This window comes from Pseudorasbora parva, chromosome 23 (genome assembly GCF_024679245.1).
Source record: "Pseudorasbora parva isolate DD20220531a chromosome 23, ASM2467924v1, whole genome shotgun sequence".
Lineage (NCBI taxonomy): Eukaryota > Metazoa > Chordata > Actinopteri > Cypriniformes > Gobionidae > Pseudorasbora > Pseudorasbora parva.
The window spans coordinates 32,266,995-32,294,767 of record NC_090194.1 but is presented as its reverse complement, the minus strand read 5'-3'; the positions used below and the strand labels follow the sequence as shown (position 1 = coordinate 32,294,767).

General features: G+C 37.5%; 2 protein-coding genes across 2 annotated transcripts in view; one reads left to right on the top strand and one right to left on the bottom strand.

Annotated features, from left to right (window-relative positions):
• The window catches only part of septin5b (septin 5b), a 105,246-nt gene that overhangs the window by 9,900 nt on the left and 67,573 nt on the right, over positions 1–27,773 (top strand). The gene's annotated exons all lie outside the window — the stretch shown is intronic.
• grk3 (G protein-coupled receptor kinase 3) overlaps positions 1–27,773 on the bottom strand; it is a 76,480-nt gene that overhangs the window by 39,727 nt on the left and 8,980 nt on the right. Inside the window, exon 2 of the mRNA XM_067434089.1 lies at positions 20,001–20,077. Within this exon, the coding sequence (XP_067290190.1) occupies positions 20,001–20,077 (77 nt within the window). The remainder of the gene's footprint in view (positions 1–20,000; positions 20,078–27,773) is intronic.

Below are 27,773 nucleotides of genomic sequence, written 5' to 3'. Positions count from 1 at the left end.
ACACGTGACACACTCATAACCAGAGGTGGACCGTAACTAAGTAAATTCGCTTGAGTACTGTACTTAAGTGTACCTTTTGAGTATCTGTACTTTACTTGAGTATTACTTTTCGGGAAACTTTAACTTCACTACATTAGTAAGACAAATATCGTCCTTTTTACTCCACTACATTTCTATCAAGGTCCTTGAAGACGAAAGTCGTTGCTGTAGCAGCTCTGAAAGTCAGTGGATTTGCTTCTTCTTTTTTTGCAGACAGTAATCAGTAATCACTCTTGTAAGTAGGGTTGGGCATCGTTTTGATTTGAACGATTCTGATTCCGATTCCGATTCTTACTTTCGATTCCGGTTCTTTTCGATTCTCGATTCCGATTCTTTGAGGGGTGGAGTCAAAACATGTCACATCGATATTCAATGCTATTTTCAATACAACGGGGGGGGGAAACGCTGCATATACTGTCAATTAGATATTTTTAATATAATACATTTTTTTGTCTTTTGAAAGTCTAGGCAATCAAACATTTCTTCTGAAGAGATCACTTTATATGATAAAGCTTTTAAGCTTTTTCTCATATATAAACATTGATCAATTACTATTAAAATTATCTCACAAATATTTGTTAACTCAATGTATTTTTTACAACGGGGTAATTGTGTTGCAATAGTTTACACACAGCACAAGTAAGCTTGATTTTGAATGTTAATTTGAATAAACAAAGATACATATTACAAAAAATAGCACAAATAAATACAATAGAATAAAAGATATAAATGAAATAGACTGCTTTATTTTTTCAGGTAGGTCTAACATTCAGGTAAGAAACTGAATAAAAAAACGCAAAGTGGCTATATACATTTAAAATAACATTGGATAATGTTTTTTGTAAAAAATTAAATAGTTTCATATAAAACCATTAAAGTTACACACGTTGATCAGTCAAGAGCAGTGTGATCGTTTGTCTTTTTGTAGTTTGACTTTGAATAACAAATGACTGCTGTCCCTTTAAGAACTGCACTCATGGATCCTGAACACTGTTCCTGTTACTCTTTCTTCATTTCTTCCTGAATTGTTTTAGACTGTGTTTACATACTCTTCAAAATGTGCACTGATAATTTGTTTGAGTGTATTTGACCAATAATAGGCTGGAAAAAGAAGCAAATATTTGCACTTGTATGTCAGGGGCGGCTGTATTACGTTAGGCTATGTGTGTGTGTGTGCGCGCTTCAGATGTGAGCTTGAAATCTGCGGGGATTCGTAGAATTATGTGCAATCCCGCGCAAAATTCAGACCGATCACACACACTAACACTAACACGCTGTCGTAAGGAAAAGTCCAGCAGAACGCGCGTCCGTCGTGTTCAGAGGTTAACCGGGCTGAGTGAGAATATGCGGCTGCGCGTCAACTCGCTGTCGGTCAGAGAGGAGAGCAGCTGGGATCGATTGTGTAGGCTGAGCAGGCTATCGTATCTTTTCAGATATTTCAGTATCGATATTTTTGACAACACTAGTTGCACTGTGCCGATCCAGGCTTTTAAAGGTGAAATAAATCCACACTTCAGAGCCGCTTACCGGGCTTCCATGACTAAAGAACAAGCGGGCGCGCAAGCACCGGAAATCAGGTGGCCATGGAAACCAAAACTTGCGCGCTTGGAACCGAAGATCGGAACCGAAAATAAATTTTCTAAACGATTCCACTGGAATCGTTATTTTTTAAACGGTTCCAAGTTAGAACCGGTTCTCGATGCCCAACCCTACTTGTAAGGTCATGTGAATTTTTCACTGATCAGTTTATAGCAAAATGGAAGTAGACGGTTCCTCAGTGCAGTTATACTTGGCACTCATGGCCATATTTAGTATGTTTCAGTTTTCTGAAAAAAATTAAACATTAGTTAATTGGCTTGTACACTTGATGCATATCTCATAAAAGGTTCAAAAATTTAAACGTCTGGGAGAACGAGAAGAGTAAACAGTCGGGAGATTATGGGAAGTGTATCAGAGTATAGGGTCTGTGCATTCAGCCTTAAAGTGACAGCAGCATTATAAAGAGGTTTGTAACTTTTATACAAGTATTGAAATAAGTTTAAGGTTGTCACGGAGTAATATTTGACTAGTAGTACTTCTACTCAAGTAATGAAGTTTTGTACTTTGTCCACCTCTGCTAACACACACGTCTTCTCGTCATGTGATCAGTGCTGCGCAAGACTCGAACAGCTCGTTCAAGATGAGCTGATGAAATTGAAGCAACTGCTACGATTATAAAAAAAATAAACTAGAGTGGAGACACAATATAAACTTCACACTCCATCATAACCAGGCCATGAGAATGTGACACGAGACAGCTTTTCACCTCGACACCGTTTAGTTTCGCACAACCCTAATGGCTATGAAAAGATAGTTATAATTAGTCAAATACTGAAATCCCTTGTTTTCAAAAATGTCACTTTAATCAATTCATTGGTATTTAACAAATGTAATTTTAACTGTATTTTGTGGCAAGTCTATGTTTGAGCGTTCAATCAACATTTTCTCATTTTTGATGGAGGTGGCGTTTAGCGGCTTTTGTATCTGAACTTCACACGTGGAAACAACTTTTAACAGAAAAGAATACAGTTTAGTGAATGCACATAGGACGATAGTCATCTAATAATGATAAAAATGCTGAGCTATGCGAAGCGGTAGACACTCATTAAACTCACATCATTTCCATGCTAGAGAAAACAACTTTAACACTGTTTTCTTCCTGTAAAAAAATCATAATAAAAGGTGGCGGATGTGGCTTCCATGAAGACTGTTATTTTATGCAAATTGCAAGATGATCCAACTTTTCTTTCTGCCTATCGCCTAATGTGACGTTCTTCAAACAAACGTTATTTGTCATCTGTCATGTAACACAAACCTTTCATCCAAAAGCCCACATTTTGTAAACTAGCTGCCGCTGTCACTTATTTAAATGACGCAGCATCAACTTAAGGTTCATTTTCTCTGGTAGAAAATACTGACTTGGCAGTCTGAAATGTATTACTACTTCATCTGGATAAAAAATCTACTTCTCAGCGGGAAACTCCCGTGGTGGAGCAGCTTGGAGCAGGAGATTGATCTTTTGGAAGCTATGGCTCATTTTTCAAACGGTCATCTCATCGTCAAACTCTGGCAGGTTTGGCAAACTGCCGTGCGTTCAAGGAAGGTCATAAGCTTAAATTGAAAAGTAGCAAACATCTCCAGCTGCATATATTGACAAATGTGACAGCTTTTTAAAACTGTCATTCAAACTCTCCAAGAGTCAACAGGATGTTCAGTATCACAGTGATCTAACCTACAGGACCTGATTGGTAAAACTGGTGGAAAAAAATAACTAAAGAGCTGTGTCACACGACTAGAATAAACACAGCAATTACAGGGCAAAGGCACATATACAGATACGGCCTGGGAAAATAACTGTACGACAGACCACAGCATGTAAAAAACCCACATGGGCCAAGGGCCAAAATCGGACAGAGGACAAGAGACTGCGGCAGAGATTGTGTGAGAGAATGCCTGCAGTCACGGCATATAAATGCTGTTGTAAATGCTTAAGAGGATCAGGCCCAAATTGGATATGTTTGGATGTGAATCAACCCAAAACACAGTAGGGATGTTAATTTCGGTCATTTGGACTGCTCAAGTAACCGACAGATAGATACATTGAATGCATCAAATATAAAGTAATGGGACAAGCTCTCTGGAGCGTTTTTTTTGAATATGCAAATATATGAATCAGTTGCACCTACATCACATATCACAACATGTGGGTCACAACACTCAAATAATGCATTTTGGTATTTAAAAAAATTAATTGAACAGCATTTAATCATCTACACTCTAAAAACTAATTCAGAGGACCTTTAGTCATTACATAAATATATATATTGTTGTGAAATAAAAAATCAAGTTCTGAGAAACTATTAGACTTTTTAATTGTAATTGTTATTTTATTGAGTTGGGATGACACACAAATTATGCCTATTGATGAAATATACTATCATGACTTGTCAGAGTTTAACATTTTCAGTTAATCAAGAAACAATTTAATTTTAAGTTCTGTTAATGTAAAAAACAATTTGATGACGTGCAAACAGCTAGCCCACAGTTTCCGCGCACAAGGCAATGCAACGAGACGAGTGAAGCATGTGGTGAATGGTAAGTAGTTTTATGCTTAATTACACATATTCGCATTCGCTCAGGATTCAGTTGGTGACAGCCTGCAGTGGTTGGCCAAAAGTGGCTCGCCAGCGACAATATCTGGCCCGCCAGCGACAATATCTGGCCCGCGGCGAGCCCGCATCTGCCGAATCTGGCAGATTGTTTTGATAGTGGCTGGTTCTGAAACATATCTGTCAGTGTAACGGAGGCGAGTTAATGAGAACTGTGCAGGTAAACTCCCGTTATTTCAAGAGACGATCACTTGATCTATGTGGCCGGTGGAAAATTACGCAGCATTTAGTCTCATCGTTAGAGCGTCAGACTCCCGTGCAGAAAAGACCGGAGTTCGAGCCCCGCTCAGGGTGGGTAGTGCGAATTTATATCAACATTCAATCAAGTTTGTCTTTAGTGATTTTGCCTTTTTTTTTTTAAAAAAATACAGCAACGTTTTAGCAGCAATGTTTTATTTTAGGATAAATTCAGAGCTTTCAATTTGAAAAGTTCTGAAAGACATTCAAGAGTCTGTGGAATAGATCGCTAGACACGCCTCTAAAAGAGCCGTCATGAAATGTCTGGTATGATGACAAAACGAACAGTGAAATATTGAAACGTTTGATTATATCGCGGGGCGTCAGCACCAACACGTGAACAATAACAACTCAAATTCAGCTTCCTTTTTATCAAAAAATATTGACAAGAACCAGCAAAAAGGGGCCATGCTTCAACTTCGTTGCAGATTAGACACACTAGCTTTGCATTCACAAAACCAGGTAGGATGCATGCACAGATGTCTGCCCATTCTTCTTTGTATGCCCTGTTTTTGCTGTTAACTTTTTAGACTCTTTGATAGTGCTATCTTAAATGTTAACATCACTCTGCACTCGCCTAATAGTTTAGCCTGCCACCAAAACGCAAACGATTGCAAAAAAATGCAGTTTACTACGTGAGGATGCCAAGGAATAATTCTGAGCGTAAAAGTATGCCACATGACGTCAAATAAGTATTACAATAGGTTCCATGTGTAACAAGCAAATTTAAATACATTTATAATTCACAATATGGAAAGTGGAAATAATAAAACATAGTTCGTTAAGAGCAATCAAACATGCCAATAATGGGCTTATTCAAATCCTCTTTTATGTTTTGACTTATTTTTATTTATTTATTTATTCATTAAATTATCCCTTGATTATATTCTGGCCCGCCATCTAGTGGCAATTTTTTTTGGGCCCGTGGCCAAATATAGGCTACTTGTAACCAAATACTGAAATCTGTAAGTCCTTACTCTGAAATCTGCGCAGTGTTGATAGTAACGTTATAACTGGTCTGTGTGCCGAGGAGGTAAAGTTAGCTAACGTTATAGCTGTAGCCTGTCACTAATTGAGCTAACTTAGCTACACTATTTGTTCAGATACTTTGTTCAAAACCAGTCGGAATTATGTAGGGCCCTATGAATTACGTTTTATTTTTTCCTAAATTTCGTTTTAGTTATTTCTCAGAATTTCGTTTTTTTTTAACCTTCTGCTCGTATTTTACCTCAAAAAAGTGTGTTTTACAGCCTGTTCTCGTCTGTTAAGAATTTATTTTGAAGAACCATATTTCATAAGGTTCAATATTCACGTTAAGACCGTGAATGTGATAATTAGTTAAACACATGGGTTACAGAGGGGCTGGGCGATAAAACGACATGTCTCGAGATAGACATGTAATCAATAGGCTTTTTTTATTTATTAAATATACGTTATATTTTTCTTCGTCGGAAGAAACGGGAGGCTGAGTGTGGCTAAAGATTTTTTCTCACGGTCATGACAGAAGAGCAAAAACATGGTAAGCCTGAATGTCATTAGGAAAAAAAAAAAAATTATCATTAATGGTGTCTATTTATATTTTAAAAAATTAGCTTCCTGGAAAACACAGAAAAAATTATTTTCTATAGCTAGGACAGGGCTCAACTTAATTATTAAGCTCATGTTACTTAGAAATGTGTTTTATTGTGGCCAAAAAACTTTTTCACCTAACTTAAAACATTATGTTGGATCAACTTAATTACTTGCATTCATGTAGAAAATTATTAAGTTCATGTTACTTAAAAATGTGTTTTATTGTTGCCTAAAAGGTAATTCACCATACTCAAAATATCGCTTAGAATTAATGTAATTCTGCCAGTAGTCTTAACATTAAAATTCTAGTGGAAAACGTTAACATATTTTTTTTTGTTGACCCAATGTTTTATTTTTTAGAGTGTAGATTAATGTTATATATAAATATACTATTGAATTACTTAATTGTTAATTCATGACAATGTAATGAAGTGTTTCTCAATTGGTGGGTCACAAGGCCGTTTTGAGTGGGTCACGGAGGTCACAACTTTTGTCTGAATCAAGACTTATTTTGAAAGACTGAAAGATGTTGAGTCCTCTGTCAGACTCTTCTGACTTTTTAAGTAAAGAGTGTCAAGAAAGACACTGTACTGCTTCAGTATCTGTGGTCAGATGAGACGTTGACAGGCTATATATTAGTGTCATTCTTTTAACGTTATTTTCATAACTTGTTAATAAATAAAAGATTTCTCACCTCAGAAAACACCTTCCTGTCCTGTCGTTGCAAACGTTGTACTGCACATGTAGTGTGCACCTTCAATTGCATGCAGAAACGTGGAGGCACGTGCTGTATACTACACTATATTTAAAGAGCAAAATAAATTACGAGCATGCAATGTCGTAGTTATGTTGTCAAGTTGTAAGTCATGAAATTACAAAAAGTACCAATCCATTAAGTAACTTGTACTTTGTGTGTTAGCTGGGAAGGATTTGCATAAAGGTATGAGGTTTACTATTCATCAGGAGCAGGCTCCATATGTTTCATTAACAGTGTGTTGGGTATTGTGTATTTACCATGGTAAATGTTGTTTCCATAACCCCCATAATACCATATAATTTTCACTTTGTGTTATTTTGTATAATTTTTAAATTACTGGTTTTGTACTGCTAATTAGGAGCCTTCCCTTATACTATTTATTCTTCCGCATTAGTCATATTATTACAGTTTATGTGTATATGTATATTAAAGGTGCAAAAAGTGATTCTCTACAGAAACATTTATGCTGGTTGAAAGTCTGTTCATAACCTGATGGTAATCACTATGTTAAGCAGTCAATGTATTTTTATAATAATAATAATAATGATGATAATATTATTATTATTATTAATAATAATGTCGGTGGAAGGTGTATAACCATAAAACGTTCGTTCAATCATTGCATTCAGTGTGTTCCTAATCAGTCAATGGTTGTTTGCAAACCGCTGCACAGCCTGTTCACACAGACATCATACGCAGTTCATGAATGATACATACGTGGCTTTGGATGCAGGGAGGGTAGGACATGCTTGCAATGCTAGCAGGCTAAAGTTAGCATTTCACAGATTACCTATTGCAAATAAGTAAACTGGGATGATACTTGTGTGAGTGATAAATTTGCTTGGATTTTAAAAGCTAATTTATTACACATTTTATTATTTATCTCTCTCTCTCTCTTATATATATATATATATATATATATATATATATATATATATATATGGTACTAGAAAAGTATTGCGATACCTTGCTACTACAAACGGTACTAACATTTTTTTTAAAAAATTGTACAATTTTTTTTTTTTTAAAGAAGTCTTTTAAGCTTTTATAGAATGTAAGTACAATTTGAAACAACTTTCTCTTTTAATTAAAATGTCAGCATCTTTACTCCAGTCTTTAGTGTCACATGATCCTTCAGAAAATGTCCTAATATGTGGCTCAAGAAATGTTGTAATGAGAATTTTTCAGAATTCTTGGATGAATAGAAAGTAGAAGTAGCCACTTAATGCGTCCTTTTTAAAAAGTCAACCAAACCAAACTCTGACCCGAAATTATTGAATAGTAGTGCAAGTAAAAAAAAAACATTTTTTAAAATTAACTAATATATTGTCCATGATACCTATAGCATGAACTTAAGGAACTTTACTGTAAAGTGTTGGCATCCAGATTTATATCTAACTGACATTTCTCTCTTTTGGCTCCACATCTAGGATTGATTACTTTACTAAAATTGTTGCAGTGCATTGTGGGTTTTCCTTCGCCACATACATGCAATGTTTTTGTAGAATTTGGCAAAAAGAAGAAAATAAGCTACTCACTAGGTTGGGGAACACAGCTTTGCCAAGGAAGACCAGCGCCTCTCCCAACAGTTCACACAGCAACGGGAAGAGACAAGCAGCCTTCAAATATTAATATTGGCTCTGGTCTATACGCAAAGGAGAGCCCGCCACCACAAACTGGCCATTATTTTTGTCTCTTCTATGCCTGGGCTACACGTGAGCAACAATGCAAATGCATAAATTACCGGTATGTAAATAATGTGTTACATTGCACGTCATAATGGGAAATAGAAAGGGTCTTTAAAACAGACTACTACAACTATTTTGATTGAAAGAATGTAAAAACGAAGCTGATAAAAGACAGCTGTAATTGATGGTTACAGCACACTTAACAACCAATATTACCAGGTCATTTTATCCATTGACCCCGGTCACCCTGCGTTTTCTAAAAGTGTCCCTCAAGCTGCGTAATTTGAGTGTCCCTAGAGCAAGTCAAAGACGGACAGAGTGAGGGCGAGCGGGGTGGAAATAATGACATTGACTGGCCAATTAATTCTCCAAATCCCAGAGCAATTAACAGAGACTGGTGGATCAAAGAACTGTCAATTAATGCAATGCTAGTGCACACATTCGCACGTATGCATGAACTCACACACAAACACATCTGGGAACAGGCGCTTTGACTTGCTAATAAAGGACACGCATCAATATGTTGCACTCTCGGGCATGTATCACCCTACCATTACAGACGAGGGCCAAACGTGTATTTGGGGTGATCTAAACACAGGGAAAATGAAACCTAAACCGTTAATAGGCATTGATCAATCCGACCAATCAGAGTCACCAGCCTCGGGCCAGAAAAAGGACGGGTGTAATTATCCCACTATTTTATCGAAGTATAATCTGTTAGGGGTTTTATTTGCTTTCTTTGAATGGAAATCATCTATTTCCTTCTTTAATTCATCCTTTAATTTCATTTTCCCGGTCGCCAAGCAAACAAAGAATATCTTTGGCGTTCCCATGGAAACCGCAGTTGCTAGGCAACACAAAACTCTCAAACATCCATTCCAGAACTCAGACAGATGGAACGAGAGAGAGAAAGGAAGATGTGAATGAGGGAGGAGGAGGAGGGGTGGACAGGCAGAACACAAATGAAGAAACCAGGAGGAGGGCAGATAGAGGAATAACATAACAGATCGGAACGTTAGGGAGATCAATAGGAGCTGTGAACGCCTCCCTCAGGCACCAAAGCCATGAGACGCATGCAGCAGAATAAATGACAGCCGACCGGCTGAAAGCGATCGCAGTGAACCCAGGACGGTTTTACGACGTGTGAGCTCGGGGATGGTGTGTACTGTGTCCTTTGACAGCTCTGGCCTGTCATTGTGAACCCATTACTGATGATAAAGAGGGGGGCGGGGTCTGCATGATAAGTGATGGTTCTGAAGGGGGGTGGGCCAGGAAATGAAGAGACTGCTCATCTGGCTGTGTATCATAAACAAGTACTCTGACTCACAGCAGAGCAATCACAGCTATTGATGGTATTTTCGCCTGTTTTGGATGACCCTGACAGGACAAATTAAGAAGCGTGATCACACTAATACTACGTCTGAACTAACATTAAATATTCATTACTTTCATTCAAAATGATGTGTGAAATGCATATAAGAGTGGTTTTAAAGGATTAGTTCTGACAATAATTTAAATTGAGTCATTTACTCGCCCCCACCCTGTTTGTCTTTCTTCCGGAGAACATAAAAGGAGAAGCTTAGCAGAATGTCCGAACTACTCTTTTCGTCATTTAACAAAAGCAAGAGGCCAGGAGCTGTCAAGCTTCAAAAAGGACTAAATACCCAAGTCTTCTGAAGCTATGCAATAGCATTGTGTGAGAAACAGACTTGAACGTAAAGCCACTATTCACAGATAAAAGTCATTCTACATGTGCATTTTTTTTATCATCATCATTCCTGTTGCTCGAGCAGTAGACAAGTCAATGCCAAGGTCATGGGTTCAATTCCCAGGGAACGCATTAACTGAGAGTTTTATAACTTGAATGCAATGCAAGCTGCTTTGGAAGCATCTGTCAAATGCATGAATTTAATGTTATACTTTTACTTTCGTGCCATATGGAAGAAAACATCTATAGATTTAACAACACGAAGATAAGCAAAATTGGTGAAGCTGATGAAGAATAGTTTACCCAAAAGTGAACACTCCTTGAGCATCTTCATCTATATCTCGTTACCATGTTTGTGCGATTATGAAAGTGTAAAGGCTACGATTTTAATGAAATGCATATATGCCCAGCGTGTTAGTGAAGAGCGGTAATAAACGCTGCTCCGTCTGAAAGCACTATGAGTTATACCTAGTTCAGACTGCACGATTTTTAAACTGGTCGGATCTCTGCTCTTTTCACACTGCATGACTATCTGGGGTAGCATTCAGTCACTGCTGTGTTCACACTGCACGATGGATCGGCAATGTGGTGGTGGTGGTGTGTGTGTGTGTGTGTTGGGGGGGGGGTCACATTGCATGACTGTACAAAGGGAAGAATCGCTGACAACTCTCTCCGGTGCACAAACTACGTTTCCCAACTAAACACACGTGCGAAGTAAATGACACGAGAGGATTCGCGCGAGACTTGTGATATTGTTATTAAAAATTATAAACTGCAGAAAGATTGTACACCAAATGGTCTGTGCGCTGATTTCACACAGCAGGAGTTTGAATCGCCGACAGGTCCAGATATTTAGCATGCCAAATATCTCACGGACGGCCGATCATGCACACTGCAGTGTGATCATGCACACCGCGCGATTTGCCTATGATTTCTGGTATTTGTTACCGATTTCGCAAAACCTGTCGCCAAGTCAAAATCGGCGCTAAAATCAGGCAGTGTAAACTAGGCATTAGTCTCTTATAACGTGCGTTTGAAAAAAGAAAAAAAAAGACAACATTTAATAACGTTTTAACTCACTGTTGGGAATATCCTTTTTGTGAGCTGATGTGGCTTCTTATCAGACAATAAATGATTTTATAGTAATCAGTGAAGAAGTCTTTTTTTGATTAGCATTGCATTATAATATACTTTATTATTATGCAAATTAGAGAAGGCATGAAGAACTCAAATACACCATAGCTTGATGCAATCGTGTTTATTGTCTTCATGTTTAATCAGTGAAAGTGTTTGCTTTACAATAGAGATTTTCTGGAAACGTCATTATATTACTTCTCACTGAGGTAAATGTGGCGTTTCTGCTCGAGGGTGCCCTCTGGCCTCCAGTATGAATGAAACATGAAATCATTGCTTGCTCCATAAAATTAATACTTCTCTTATAGCAGGGCTCTACGCTAACTTTTTTCTTGAGGAGCACATGTGCTCCTAATTTAAAAAAAATTAATCAGTCAAATTTAGGAGCACATTCTTATCCATCAAACACATTCCAATTATAACTTTCCTATCACAGGACAATATTTGTCCTTTTAAATTTATGTCCATGGGCATTTTTACCATTATAAGGGCATTTATATTCTAATCTTATTAAATAATAACAATAATAATACATTTTATTTGTATTGCACTTTACATTTGTAACAAATGTATGCATCATCTGTCAATTTCTTAAATTAAAATAGAAAAGTTGTTTTTAAAATGTTAATTTAAACAATAATTTCTAGAACAATTAGACACAATCAGACGTGGCACAGAAGCTCGATCTGAAGTGGGATTTAGACACATTTACATTGTGTTTAATGCAGCTCATGGGTAAATGTTGTATGAATGTTTTACATATAAGTTTTTGAATTTACAAATATGTAAAAATTAAAATGTTTAATATTTTAAATCCATGAAAAGTCCATGCAAAGTATAAATATGAAAAGAAAACCACCAGTAGGTGGCGGCAATTCATTCAGTCAATAGTTCAAAACACAGATTCATTTGAATCGAATCGCTTGGAGATGCGAATCAGTTCTGGTAAGGCTTTGATTTTCACAAATAGGCAGTGTTGTGGCTAAAACGTTGTTACTTAATTTCAACTTGTCTATTGGATTTTTGTGCAAGATCAGTATTACATATGCAATCATACCAATATTCGGAGCAAAAGCAAGCCGTAACTTTTGGCACTTTGGCGCTTCATAAACAGAACCGCATGTGTCTTGTGGAAGAACATTGCAGCCGGATCTACTTCTCTCTGTTTGTCTATGGCGAGTCACGCAGATACGGTGCTAATCCGCAGAGGGAATAAAAACACTTATTTTATGTGTACCATTGTGATTCAGGATAAGACAAAAAAACGGTTAGCTGTGATATCCTTGCTCATTAAATTTAGTATTTTTTGAAACAGCATGTGTGATAAAGATTAAACTCAATGGCTTTTTAAATGTATTATTAATAAATTATTTTTTTATGGCATTTACGCCCCAAGCATCCGCTAATTTCTGAGCTTGTTTATGATAATCCAAATGTGGTATTTCCAATTCATTTTGATTTGGCTGTAAATCATCAGCGTGAGGTGTTTGGTAAAGTGTGCATGGCTGCGTCGTCGTACCCTTTTCACTTTGTAAACAATCGTTGTTTGAAATGTAGACCGTCGCACACGTTTTTGCACTTATTCTGCTGACTGAAGGCATTAAAAGCAGTTGATTGCAGTAGGAAACGTAGCCTAACAGTTTCTCAGTGTTGATGCACTTTGAAAGTTGTAGTTTTTAATTCCGATTGTATTACAAATCCATTCATTGGAATTGATCGGGTCACTCGCACCGGTGCGCCTAAATATTTTTTCAGTCGCACGCAGTAATTTTCAGGTGTAAATGCGCCCAAAATGGGCGTTATGTAGAACCCTGAATAGTGTTGTCACGATACCAAAATTATGACTTCGATATGATACCAGACTAAAATACCTCGATACCAATACTAAATCGATACCACAGATAAACAAGACAATTGACAAAAAAAAAAAAAAAAGTGATTTTTTTTTTTTTTTTTACTAAAAATTAACATGGCCAGCAAGTTCCTGCCCTGGTTTTTGCCCGTTCCCTCCTCTTATTGCTATAATAACTACATGCCAGTGTGAATATCCTTACAGAGATCATCATTATCAGCCATGTTATAAATTACTAACCTTGCACTTCTGAACAGGTTTGAAGTATGGAATGACGCGAATAAATCGCGCTATTCGTGCAAAGTTGGACGCGTGAACATTTTGAATCCATTCGCGCGTGACATTCACAACACACCAGAGGCGAATTCACGTCATGGGAGGGGGTTCTGCCAGGCAGTCGGGAGAAGGACTAGCCGAGTTAAGGCTGCTCTCACCAGGGTTGATGAGCGCCGAGCTCCGGTGATCGCCTGGGTCTCACACCTCCGAAAGGACCAGATCAAATTTATAAATAGGAGCTCTCTTAATAAATCAATCACATATATGAGCTTTAAACAACTCCATTCTCGCCTGAAAAACTATTAAAACTAAATCTTGTGACACAATAACAGTAATTTTTAAATTACTCTGGCCTCTGGGTTTCCCCTATGGGTTTCCCATCCGTCACTTCACCACGTGACAGCAGTAAGCAGGCTCCTCATTGGTTAACGCGACGCGAATATTCGCCAAAGTTCAGATTTTTCAACTTGAGCGATTCAAAACGCTCAATTCGTGTGATCCTCGCGCCGCAGAATGCCTATTCAGATCTCTGCATTGACTTAACATGTAAATCACTCGCGCGAATCGCGTCATTCGCGTGCGGTGTGAAAGCAGCATAATAATGCTTTAGGTAACTCTTCTACTTCCAATGTTTAGTGAACGGTGGAAGCAGAGCTCTGCACACATGTCCTGACACCAGCTGTCACACACCGACACAAATAAAGAAATACAGCTCATATTAGCGCTGTCCTCCTTAAAGTACCGGTGCTAATAAAATTCCATATCGTACCGTTTGTAATAGCAGGGATTTGTAATCGCAATACTTTTCTAGTACCGGTATATCGTGCAACATGTTCTCTAAATAAATGTAGATGAAAATCCATGTTTTTCTATAAAATATATAATAGGGTTTAAGACCTTGTTTCAAAAATTCAGCTAGTTGCAAAAAGCAAAATTTATGTCAGCTGCCACAAAGTGAAACATGCTAAAAGAACAAAAGGATAAGTGTGAAAAGAGAGAATTGCACTGCGGTGCAGCATCTCTGTTTCACAGTACTAACATCGCCATACAATAAATCATGTGTCATGAAGAAGGGATGGAGAGACATCAGCCCAAAAACTGCTGTCAAACTGTCACGTTTCTGCACAGATACATGCATACAAGTGTTCATGCACTGATACACCAATGTCGTTCTGCTAACAGGGCTATTTATCTTCAACCTGAGCTGCCCCACATTATTTATTACAGCCAGTCATGACTTCCCAGACTTAAATAAAAAGCCTCTATGCACCAAGCTTATCGATCTGCAGAGCAGTCAAGATCTTTGGTGCATGTAGGTCATGGAAGAGTTTGAGAATGGGGGGTAAACTGATTTAGCTCAGACGGAAGAGAGAGCGTAGAGAGAACAGTGATAGCTGTGAAATGCTACACTTGTCGGGCAACATCAGAGGATGAAGATGCAACGTTTTTTCTTCCATTACAGTGGACAGATATTGGTCACATGGCTCAAAAGGACTGTTAATCACTTCAAAGCTTTTAATGCTGAGAAAATAAAAGGATTAAAATCATCAAAACATTCCGAACAACGCTGATGATCTTGAACTTCAGCACGACATCTTAAATCTTGCTGAAGAGAAAAAAACATCCCAGGCTTGGCTAAATAACCCTTTACTTCATCTTTCAATGTTTATCTATGATTTTCATATTATAACATGTATAGACAGATTTCCAGATGTGCCAGAAAATCGAGTTCTGCTGCCAATAAAGTCTCGGTTTTACCACGCAAACATCTTCATGGTTGAGACTGTCAAATCAGATTAAATCAATGAAGGAGGATGGCATTTTCCTCTGTCATTCTCGGCCGACAGACACCCCAGAGCCTGAGCTTTTCATCCTCTTGTTGTTCTCTACATCTCCTCCAGCTAAGCAAGATTCATTTCTATTAATTTCTCATGCAATTTTAATGGTAAATGCTACTTGTTGCTCCCCATTACTAGGTCTCATATGACTAGGTGGATCACAGCGTGTGTAGGGTCTTCACAGTAGGAAGAACGAAGGAGTTATTGCAGTAAATCAAGATGGCCTATTAAAAAAAAGAGATGAATCATATGAGAGGCAATGCAATATTAATGTTTTTGGAAGTTAACATGTTATGCACAAGAACAAAAACAAACCCATATGCCACAGCTATGACAACTGAATGTGACCTTAAAGAAGAATCGGCTCAAAAGCCATCATTCACCATTATTCGGTTCATCAAATAAACACAAAATGCCACAGTAATGAGGGTTAAAAGACAAAGACAGAAGGGAAGCATCTGATTATGCAACCAGCGCCTGAGTCATTATCTCCTTCCACTGGTCAGATGCAAAACCATGACATTTGTCATTCAAATTCAGTATGGTGAACTAGCGGCACCACAGCGGACTTTGGTTTCCTGCTTCACATCTCTCTTCAGAGAGGACCTGGAAAATTTGCACGCTTCAGATATTAGCATTAGAAAAATACTTCTTTAATTTAATTAATGCTTTTTTTTTTGTTATTTAGCCTTATCGACACGTCACTCGCACAGCGGTTTGATTTCCCCGTTAAGATCACAAACAGCTTTCCCACTCGTTTAAATATACATAGAGTGACTCATCATATATCATGCAACACTTTTGTAACAACACTGACAGTCACATAAGCGCCTATAGCCTATGAAAACACGAGAATACATAAACACTACCAGTCAAACGTCTGGACACACCTACGTATTATTTATTAATACTATTTTCCACATATTACAATGGCTTCTTAACAACAAGAGGTGTATCCTGGGATATTTTTAAAACAGTACTGAAGGAGTTCACATACATGCAGGGCACTTGTTGACCGCTTTTCATTCACTATACACCATTCTTCCTACCATGGGATCAATAAAAGACCTTTATCATAGTGTCTTTAAACAGCTGATCTAGGGGCACAATGGCCTAATGATAGCTTCTTTTCCATTGTCGGGTGGATTGATTCTAAGAAGGGGAAGGAATGGTTCCAGTTATATCCACTTAATCTAGGTTCTGCACGACACGATTACAAATCGTTCACAGCCCGGAAACCGAGCTGCTAGAATGCGTGTAGGGATATCGCCACTCAGGATTGGTCACTTGTCTGTTGCCTGGCAACCAGTTTTTCTTTAGCTGACCAAGCTCGCTATTTTAACAAAGTAAACGCCAGTTAATAATAAAATTAAAAGAAATATCTGACCATACTCCATAACGCAAGTCACTATTTACATCTCAAACTGTCTGTACATTTTAGCATTATCAAGATAGCGCCTTGTGTAACGCATCTGTATTAGAATCCAAAGGGCCCTGTTATCAGCCCCACAGTGGAAAATTAAAAATTGAAATAACCTGTTGTCCAGATTTACATGCAAACCAATAACCCGACAATGCAAGTAAACTACGTTTACAAGATTTCATTAATAAATCAGGTTATTCACTAGTAGCTGCGTCAAAATGTAATAATTTGTGTAGTCCAAGTATTAAATTTATGTCGGCTGTGACGTAAAATAAAGCCTTACAAACAAGGGATGCACGATATTTTTTCAGAACCGATCCATTATTAAAAATTCTGAGTATCGGCCGATACCGATACTAAACCGATACCAATGCAGTTTTGTTTAAAAATTATATGTAGAATTTCTATACCTCAGACTGTTGAACAGATAATCATTCTTTTGTGAGTTAAACACAATCTACTAAATACAGACAACTTCATTATAAAGAAAAACAAAAAACGATGTAATCACAATCTATGAAAAATATACTAGAATACACTAGATGGTGAATAAATTAGATTAGTGAATAATTCAGCAGCAAATGTGCACAATAATTGTATAAAATCTAAATTTAGCGGGGAAAAATAATAAAGAAATTCATAAAAGTGAATAATTGTCGCTCTAAATCTGGTAAAATTTTACACAAAATACATTCATGAAAAACAAGTAAATATATTTATAGAAATAGGGCCTCTATACTAAGAAATTACATTTGTTTAAAATGTATAGCTTATGTTTTTCATGAGGCAGCAACATATAGATAGGGCATAACAAGAAAGACTATTAAGTATTATACTTAATAGCAAAAGTATTATAATACAGAGCGGCTTAAAGCGTGTATGCGCATCCCTTGCTCAAGATGATCCGCTTAAAGCAACAGAGTAGAATTAAAAAGCGCGTATGCACATCCCGTGCGCAGAGTGATCCGCTTGTAGCAACACACAGTCAGCCCGCTGCACTCCGTTCGCATTGAGAAGTTCAAAACACAAAGGGAAGAAAATATATATATAAATAGGGAAATATATATATATATATATATATATATATATATATATATTGACGCGTAAAGTGTATCCATGCAATATTTTAATGAGCCGTTTCTTTTAACAGTTTAACATTTCAGTTACTGTTTGTGAAGAACAATACAATCTCTAGTCCAGTGTTGTGAACTGATACCCGGGAGAAAGTAACACTATTTACAGCAATAAACGGCAGCAGAATTTTTTTTTAAACCAAAGAGCGTTATCTACAGATCAAGCATAGTAACAAAAACAATGAATAATCTTGGAGAGAGTTTCATTGTGTTGACTGTCGTAACCGAACGTGACACACAGTTTAAAGCTGAATGGAGAGTGACTGACAGCCGCAGTAAACTCAGTGTGAACATGTCACTGCAGCGCAGAGCGAACGCACAGAGGAACGTCATAACATCATTTTAAACACACTTAAATGTATCTGATATGATAAACAGAGCTGCTTTACCTTATAATCATGACGGGAAAAAGTGGAAGTGTGAGCGGCCGGCGACTGTGTCCCGTCCCATCATAATAAAAGTCCCGGTACTCGCGAGCCGTGTGTTTGTATAACAATCGCTGCAGCGGCGGTGCTCAGCTCCACAACACTTGGTTCTGCTCTGCTTTACACTACAGTAACGTTAATAACTGCATCCATCAACATGATTTCTGCCCGAGTCCTATTTTCCACTGGCTGTGAGGTGAAGACATGTCCCAAGATACTGAGCTCACACTTGGCGTCATCAAACCACGCCTTTGTTTAGAATAGGCGATTCAAATTCAAGGACCTATCAAAGACTTTCCAGGTCCAATACCCTCAAATTCACAGACTTATGTAGGGACACATTTCAAGTGAGAGCAAGGTTACATTGTGTTACCTTGTAAGATACATTGTAACAGTTTTCATGTGTCAAACACAACTATGCAAAAAAGCCTTTTATTCATTCACATAAAACGTAAATCACAGTAACGTAAATCAAGCAAGCTAGTATGCATACGCACATTAGCAGACCAGAAGGGAATAAAATGGAATTTTCTCCCCAAAACTTTGTGCACAAAATTAATTCAAGTACTTTCAAGGACCTGTACCTATGCATGTTTATTTTCAAAAACGTTCAAGGGCACTGAATTATAAAAAAATAAAAAAAAACAGATTCAAAACCTTTCAAGGATTTCAAGGACCCGTGGGAACCCTGCTTTTAATATTACTCCGCTTGTTTTTGGCTGAAAGAAGAAAGTCATAAACACCTAGGATGGCTTGAGGGTGAGTAAATTATGGGATTATTTTTGAGTGAACTAACCCTTTTAGCAAATATTTATTAATTTAACAATCCATTTGCATATCCACAGATCTCTGATGTCTGATAATGGTCACATGACATGCAGTTAAACAAATACATTTAAATATATTTTTTAAATATTAGTATCTATATTAAATCAAGTATTTTAATGTTTTTAAGATTATATAAATGATTAGGGTTTTTTTATTATTTATTTTAATAACCCTAACACATCTAACCTGGCTTCTCATTTCAATGGTCAAAATGTTACTACCATAACATATAGCGCATGGCACAATCAGATTAGGTATGTTATTGTATAATGCATGGAGGAAATATGAGTGAAAGAAGTCAGAAGAGACAGAGAGAAAGCACTGAAGCAGATCCTCACTTGGGACTTCAGACACAAAAGTAAGTAAAAATTAAAGTTAATCAAAATCTGGGGCTGGCTGCAGTGTTCCCATGGTGCCTTCACAGCTCACACTTCACACATTACAGCAAACGCCTTCTCTCCAAAAGCACAGAATGGAAAAAAAACCATGCTTTCACTTAGGTACCTGACGTTATTCGGGCATAAGCATTTATCAAACCACAACAAAAGCACATTTGTACGACACACTGTCTGACAAAGAGTTTAACTGTTCAGGTGACCAATAGAAAAAAGCAGACATAACATCCAGCGATAAAAAAGAACAAAGAGCCATCTTTGACTCAGATAAGAAAAAGGAAGAACAAGATCCTTATTTAACTTCATGGTGATTAAAATGACATCCTCAAGGGTCTGGGGTGTTTTCTAGATGCTTATGCAAAAAATTACTCAGTGTGGACGCTCAAAAATGGCCCTTTTCCAAAGCTGAAATCATGACATTAAGAATTTCTGACCTTTTAGCAATGCAAAACTGGCTCAAAGCAATACAAGCATTGAGAAAACTCACCAATCTTCTGGTTGAAGATTTTGTCAAAGGTCAGTTCATCCCTTTCCTCCAGGTACTTCTGCATGACACTCCGAATACTGCGAGAAAATGGGTAGAAATAGAGATTATTTTAGTTCAAAACTTGATATGCAAAACAAACACAATCCAAACCCCACAGCAGCTAAAACCCATCTCGCTCTGAGAGAGGCAACTGGATTTTTGTCACTGAGGTGAAGTCAGCCACCCACGCTGTCCTTCCACCTCGGGATCCTGGCCTTAGTTTAGGTCTCTCCACAACCACCTGCTCAATTCTCTGCCTGTCGCTCCCCAAAGGAGGGCACTGCCGTGCTACCCTGGGAGAGGGTGTTAATGAGCATCAAGTTTGAGAGACTGAATCAATTAGCACCCCCTCCAAGGGCTCATTATCACCCAACCACAGCCCCACAGAGTCAGAGTGCAGGTCAGGTGTCCCTAAACATGCTCCTGCAGTCCTGGACCAGACACAGACACCCCTGCAGTAAGTGGCCTGACCCATTACAGCAAATGGATAGGCCTGATATCAGGATTGCCATTATAATAAATAGGGCTGTGCAATGATATATAAACAATCATTATGTTTGTATAGTAATTTAGTTGGCCATATAAAATTAAGCAATATTGTGAATATCATGAAGAAATAATGCAATTTATATTTGGCCTAAAGTTTCCTAAAGACAGTGTACAAAAATGAGATTAGAAAGTTTGGTTGCGTAAATTAATCAGTTCATGGCTGTAATTCAACAATTCGTTTTTATCATTATTTAAAAAGGTTCATTAAAATGGTCAGTAAGAATTCTTTTAAAGAAACATATACTTTAATTCAGCAAGAACACAATAAACTGATCAAAAGAGACAAATACATTTATAATGTTACAAAGGATCTCCCATTTTAAATAAATACTGTTCTATTCATCAAACTCTATTCATATTTCCTGCATAGAGAATTACGAGGCGGCCATATCCGTCAAATTTCGTGCCACCTTTGCCTGTCGACAAAACTCAAATGCTCATATTAGGCCTGACATGATAATTAAATAATCAGAAATATATATCAGTGGCACATGATCCTTCTGTAATCATTCTAAAATAATGATTAGCTGCTATATGTCATATAAAGCCATCCCATAGCGTAAAGTGAGGGACAGAAGAATATCTACCATGTTAAATTAAAGTTGACAGAAACTCATCTTCCCTCCGCTGAAGCTGTCAATCATTACCTGGTTAGCATTTAAAACAGCGCATTGCATTTGGTTACGACCTCTTTTTTTACAGACTATAGACGTGTTTCCACCACGGGAGCTGTCGACAGGAACTGGGGACTTTAAGTGGTTCTTGATGCGTTTCAACCGCAGGAACCAGGGCATAAATAAAGGTCCAGGTAAAAATGTCCCCCTCAAAACGGCCCTGCTTGCGAGGTAGTCATTTTTCAAAGTTCAGGAACTTTCAGGGTGGGACTTGGGCGATGAACATGCTGATTGGTTGAGTTCAAGCATAATTTTATTTTAACCTAAAAGTCTGTTGCAGTGTGTGCAGTAAGAGTTGATTACCATTCGAATCAACAATGGAGTTTAAAAATGCGACTGATTATCCGACTACTAGGTTCAGGCTTTATCACGTGGGAACTGCATGTCGCGTGCAGTCCTATGTCACCGGACTAATCTTCACGGTAGTTTAGACCACGACGGAAACGCAGACAGCAACAGATCTGGGGGGAAAAAGGAGGAAAAAATGTCCTTTGTCCCAGGAAATTTGTTCCTGGGACAAATTGTTCTGGGTCATTTCGGTGAAAACTGGGCTTATGGTTATGAGCATCTTGCTGGAGTTATTGCCGTTTATAAACAATGTTGTACACACTAGTACCAGGTGCCTGTTAGATCAAACAACACAAGGACTAAGAATTGGCATCACACGCACACTAACTGTAATTCAAAACTGTGAAGAAACAAAGGATCAAAAAACTGTAGAACAGATACACACTAGATGTGCGCTCAACATCTCTTCGCTTTGTACCGTGAACTTTTCAATGCGCAGCGCACTCTTGACTCCATGTTGCTTTAAGCACATGCACCCGAGATGAGCATAAGCACTTTGTGCCGCTCTGTTTTGAAATGTTTCATATTTTCACAGGTTTTTGCACAATGAAAGATTAATAAAAGCCTATCTTGTTCAGAGGCCTGTTGCATGAAGCTAGCTGAAGAAACTCTGAGTTTCAGAGTTAACAAATCCAGACAAATCCAACCTGGCTTAGATCAAATTCAACCGTTTCTCAAAGCTTGGTATAAACTCTCTCTGTCAACTCAGGTTTAATCAACTCAGAGTTAGCGATTAACTCTGAAGCACGTGCACCTGAAAGTGTGACACGTGCAGCAAACAGCCAATCACAGTGTCCGTTTGATTCACTTCTCTACTGAAGATTGAGAGATTGTTTTGATAATGATCATGACATTAAATGCGTTTACAAAGCAGGAATAAACACTTTAGTTTGAGGAGGCAGCTGAAAGAATACCTGACTATATCAAATACATGATGTAAATCAAAGAAATATGCCTAATAATTATAGGTTCACAAAGAGCTCAAATGAATACACATTGTTTAAAAGAATTGTTAATGCATGTTTTATATTTATATTAATATGTGGCCATTTGTCAATTAATATAATAATTATATAAATATATTGTATTAATTAAAAGTAAAATTTGTCAAAATTGTCTCTGATGGTTTTTTCACTATAAACTGCAAATTCGGAACAGGGGTGTGGCTTTAGTGCATCTTTACTTGCAGCTGATTGGTCCCGTTTGGGTTTGCAATCTCAACCCAGAATAAAACCTGCTCCAGAGCAGGTTAGCCGTGTAGTGTAAATTACCAATGCCGATGAACCCTGATAAAAACCAATCCACCTTCTTGAGCCCGAAAAACCAGAGTTTGCTCAAACTAATCTTGAACTTACCTGGGTAGCAACTGAAACCTGCTTTGTGCAACAGGCCACTGTAGTATCTAGCCTAGCTTGTTGTCCCATTAAAAAGCTGCACATTACATGTAAAATAAGTCTTTTAATGTTATATTATTTGTGTATGCCCACCTAGATACAATATTATATATAAATCATATATTATAACTTGTTTTCCATAATGTATTTTATATGAACACAAACAGTAATATGTATCTTTTTATCAACATGTTTAGATTTTATAAAATTACTGTCCAAAGTTTTTTTTCCAATAATTACTTAGCTGAAATATACACTCACTATCATTTTGTTTTGTCATAATAAATTAAATAAAAATATCTAACCATAAGCTGTTTTCTCTATAATGAAGTAGTGTGTACTTAGTGGATTCTGGATTGTGTTTAAAACAAAAAGAGTGGCCATTAGTTCCACAAACACAGATGTATAGAAATCCTATAGTGATAGAAATTTATGAATGATGCATTTATAACCCTTTTCTTATGCCAGATTGTTGTGATTGTTTCAGTTATTTACTGAATTTAAATAAATACTTAAATATTTCAAGGTGTTAGCTGTAATCTTGCATAGCAAAATGATAACTTACAAAATATTACATTTAGCACAATTATTTAATGAACAAAGTACACAGAAAATGTATGACGAAGCCTTAAATCAGAGAATTGATCGGCATAATCACGGGCCGCGGGTCAACCGGGCCAAGTATTTTACCACCTCCACCTCATTTTGACCAGGAGGTTTTTCCTGGCTCAAAATGAAGTGGTTAAAAGCCTTTAAAATATATTACAGTTTCCACTGAAATATGAAGCAGCACAACTGTTTTTAACACTGATAAAATTTAGAAATATTTCTTGAGCAGCAAATCATCATATTAGAATGATTTCTGAAGGATCATGTGACACTGAAGACTGGAGTAATGATGCTGAAAATACAGCTTTGATATCACAGGAATAAATAATATTTTAAAATGTATTAAAATAGAAAACAGTTTTTTTAATTGTAATGTTTCACATGCTCAGTAATATTTCACATAAGAGATTCTTTCAAAACCATAAAAAACCTGATCAACCCCAAATAGTACACTGCTGTTTATTAGCATTTATTATATTGGTGCACAATAGGGATGTCACAAGAATCGGCACTGAAATAATACAAATGTGATGATACCAGCATTTCTGTGGTACCAGTAGTACCGACTCCCGCGGTACCCGCAGATGCGTTCAGTCGCTTCCGTGTTTATATGCGCAGGGCTCTAGACTGTGGCCGAATATATATGCTAGTGTTTGTGAATATTTAACTGCAAAATACTATCTAAATATTACTCCTGCATGTTCTGCGTCTCTGTGACTGAAGTCGAACACACTCGCTGTCTTTGTCGTCTCTACCGCGTGTCACTATATAAAACGACAGGAACGCATAAACAGTCCCTTTATGGGAATTTACCGTTTCATTTGAGAAAATATCATGTCACATACACACAGACACTCAAAGCTCTTCACAGCAACCCGTCAAAATATTTTTTTTAAATTGACAGAATATATTAGTCTACTGTTGTACAGTAAATTTAGCCATGTCTATGTAATAAAAATAATACTTCTCTATTAATAATAATTATGCCTAGATGGTTGATTTTTTTTTTTACTTGATCTTTTTTTATAAAAGTAGTTTTATATTTAATTTTAAACAGGATACAGCCTTTAAATGTTTTTATTATTTATTTATAATGATTATCATAATAAATAATAAACTTAATACATTTAATTTTTTTTAAATAGTTAAAAAGCTGTGGTACCGAAACTGGTACCGAGTACCGTACAATTTTATGATATAGGTACAGACTACTGGAATTTTGGTACCGTGACATCACTACACATAAAATAAAATAATTAAATATTTAGTCTACTTCTTGCATTAAACATGCAAAAATCCCACCCTTTTAAGCCATTTCTGAGCATAGCTATATAAATAGAGCTATATCGGCTCAATATAGACTAAAAAGCAACATTTTAGCGCCCTGCCCTAGTAAATGACCTGACACATTACCGTAAAAACCAAACGCTGATATCTGAAGCGCTTCTAAACCATAGACTTGAGTGGTTGAAACCTCAAGCCTGCAATGAGACCTTTTAAGACATAAACAAACTTCTCATTTATTAATGACTGCATGTTTTACTCACGCAGCGCATTCATATTTTATCACCTGACCTACATTATTATGACACATTAACTGGCCTTTAGCATCTGAAAAGTGGTAACTAGTTCAAAACCACTGACTAATGGATGCGATTTAAAATGCAGGATTGCACCCGTGCAAGAGAAATTGCATTCAACCACAACATCCTCGACCCCTTGGTGCCTGTCTCTCTCTGGATTCAGACACATTCATCTCTTTCTCTGTCTGTCTGCAATCGCATCAGTTCCGTCCCACGGTCCAACGTCTACGTGACTGAAACAATCTCTAGTCTCTTCCACTCGTCTCGCTGTCAAACAATCCCGCCAGCTCCTCAAACACTTCCAGTCATGCTGTCAAAATCTCACCTCTCTGCCAGCGGGCTCGCGACTGGCCCGAGGAGAATGTAGCAGAGCCGCGCTATCTCTCTCCGCCGCTACTTTCTCTGCTGGCAAAGGACAAAGTACCTTCTATTTATTAACAAACGCCTTTATTGTACCAACAGCTTATGTTTTCATGCACGCTGGATCATTACAGCTGCCAATATGGTATATTGATATGGTTCCTTTACACCACAGTTGCTTAAAACAGTTGCTTACTGAACAATAACAAACAAGCACTCGGACGTCACGAGGAGATTTTGATGGTGAATTACTTGTGTTAGTTAGAAGGTGCAGCTGGGAGTGGCACAAAGCTTATGGAGCCCATAATAATGCTAATGATGGGGACACTGATGTCAACGGCTAATGCTTTCACTCGATCTGCGGTAATGCCGCCCTGCTGCGGGCTACAGTAATCCCTCAGAGCAAACAGAGCCACTAAAGCAGCCTAATTACAATGAGGAGCGGATGTATGGCTTACCATTTGTTGAACGGAAAAGCCAACCGGTATCGTTTCAGATTCGTACCACGCATTAATACATCATCAGGGAGGCTAAATTGCCCACCGGCACAGGCCTCATCTCAGCCCAGAGAGAGAATTCATATTAGCCTTGGCGTAGGAAGGAAGATGATTAACCGTGAATGAATCTCACTATGAGTTTACTGTGGCTCTGTTCTGCTGCTGGCCGACTCACAGAACACTCTTCAAAAACGCCTGGTTGAATGCTTTTGCATGGCTATATGTTGTGTTTATATTGGTGACAATCATTAAGGATCTGCTCTATAAATAAGTGGGAGTTAATCTGAAAGATTCCGTAATAAAATTAAGCACTTAAATGGACTAAAAATATTTTTGGATTAAGGTTTTAGACTCATCACATGAACAACAATCTCTTTAAAGCTCAAGGTGGCACAATTTCAAACTGAATGCTACAAAACAAAAGTCATGAACACAATGCTTGAAATGTTTTATTTAACTAACAAATAAAGCAACATGTTATATATATATATATATATTATTATATTATTATCTTATAATTAGAGATGCACCAATTGCAAGTATCTTGGTCAATTACAATTTCTATAATCGACTTTTCTTCAATGCAAAATTCTATTTTCATTTTAAAAAAAAGCACAAATGAAAAGTTTGAACAACAGCACAAATAAATGTAATATAATAAAGAGAGATGTGAAATAAACACTGCTTCAAGTTTTTTAGATGGGTCTAACAGTAGGATTGGTATTCAGGTAAGAAATACCACAGAAATTAAAGTAATCAAATGTAAAATAACACGGGACAGTCTTCATTATAAGAATTATATAAGATTAATTTAAGATTAATGTTTGCAATTAAAGTTACAAAAGTTATTCAGCCAAGAGCAGAGCGTGATTGACTGACAGCAGAAGGAATATTAGTCTGCTGTCACTTTTAGAGTTCATGCACTGATCCAAATATGCTGTTGCACAACATGTGAGAACGCACAGCTGACTTTATTGCCTGTTCCGCTGGCAACAAATCAGACTGGTTAGGAAACGGAAAAAGACTGAGACTGCCCGGGGGGTCACTGGTCCGGGCCGACCATCCAGAAAAACGTCAGATTTCAGTCCCATGCAGGTCGATTGGTGCATCTCTACTAGGGCTGGGCGATAAAACGATAACGATAATTATCACGATATAATTTTCCTTGATAAACGATAACAACAGTTGCTGCGCATGCCTATTGCAGACCGGGCTTCTGGGTGCTGCACGCGCTGCTGTTTACAGTCAGTGACTGACAGGCTTGGAGGATCAGAGTGAAGTGGAGTGAGAAAAATGAGTGATCGTGAAGAAAACTCAGAGCTCGCGACCAGCTTGGAGGACACAGATATCGTTGACAAGTTAGTTCGCTCAACTTCAGTGGTTTAGAGATTTTTTTGGCGATCCCATCCGACATAAAACAGCGACGAAGGCTACGTGGACTGCTTATCATAGGTTCACGTTCACCACACGGAATTTATTTATTAAATGATCGTGCTTCTTCTAAGTTCTTCCATATAACATTGAGCCCAACACAGCGGTAAATCTACATTAACTACATTCACACACAGGCTTATTACCTTGTTAGTTGCGGTGGGTGACTTACAACAAGCTAACGCTACCAAACTATAATCACTAAAACATCGGACGTGTACACGATCGCTATCATAACTGTTTGTGTTTGGTGATGTATTAATGACTCAGCATCGCCTGTATCAAAAGA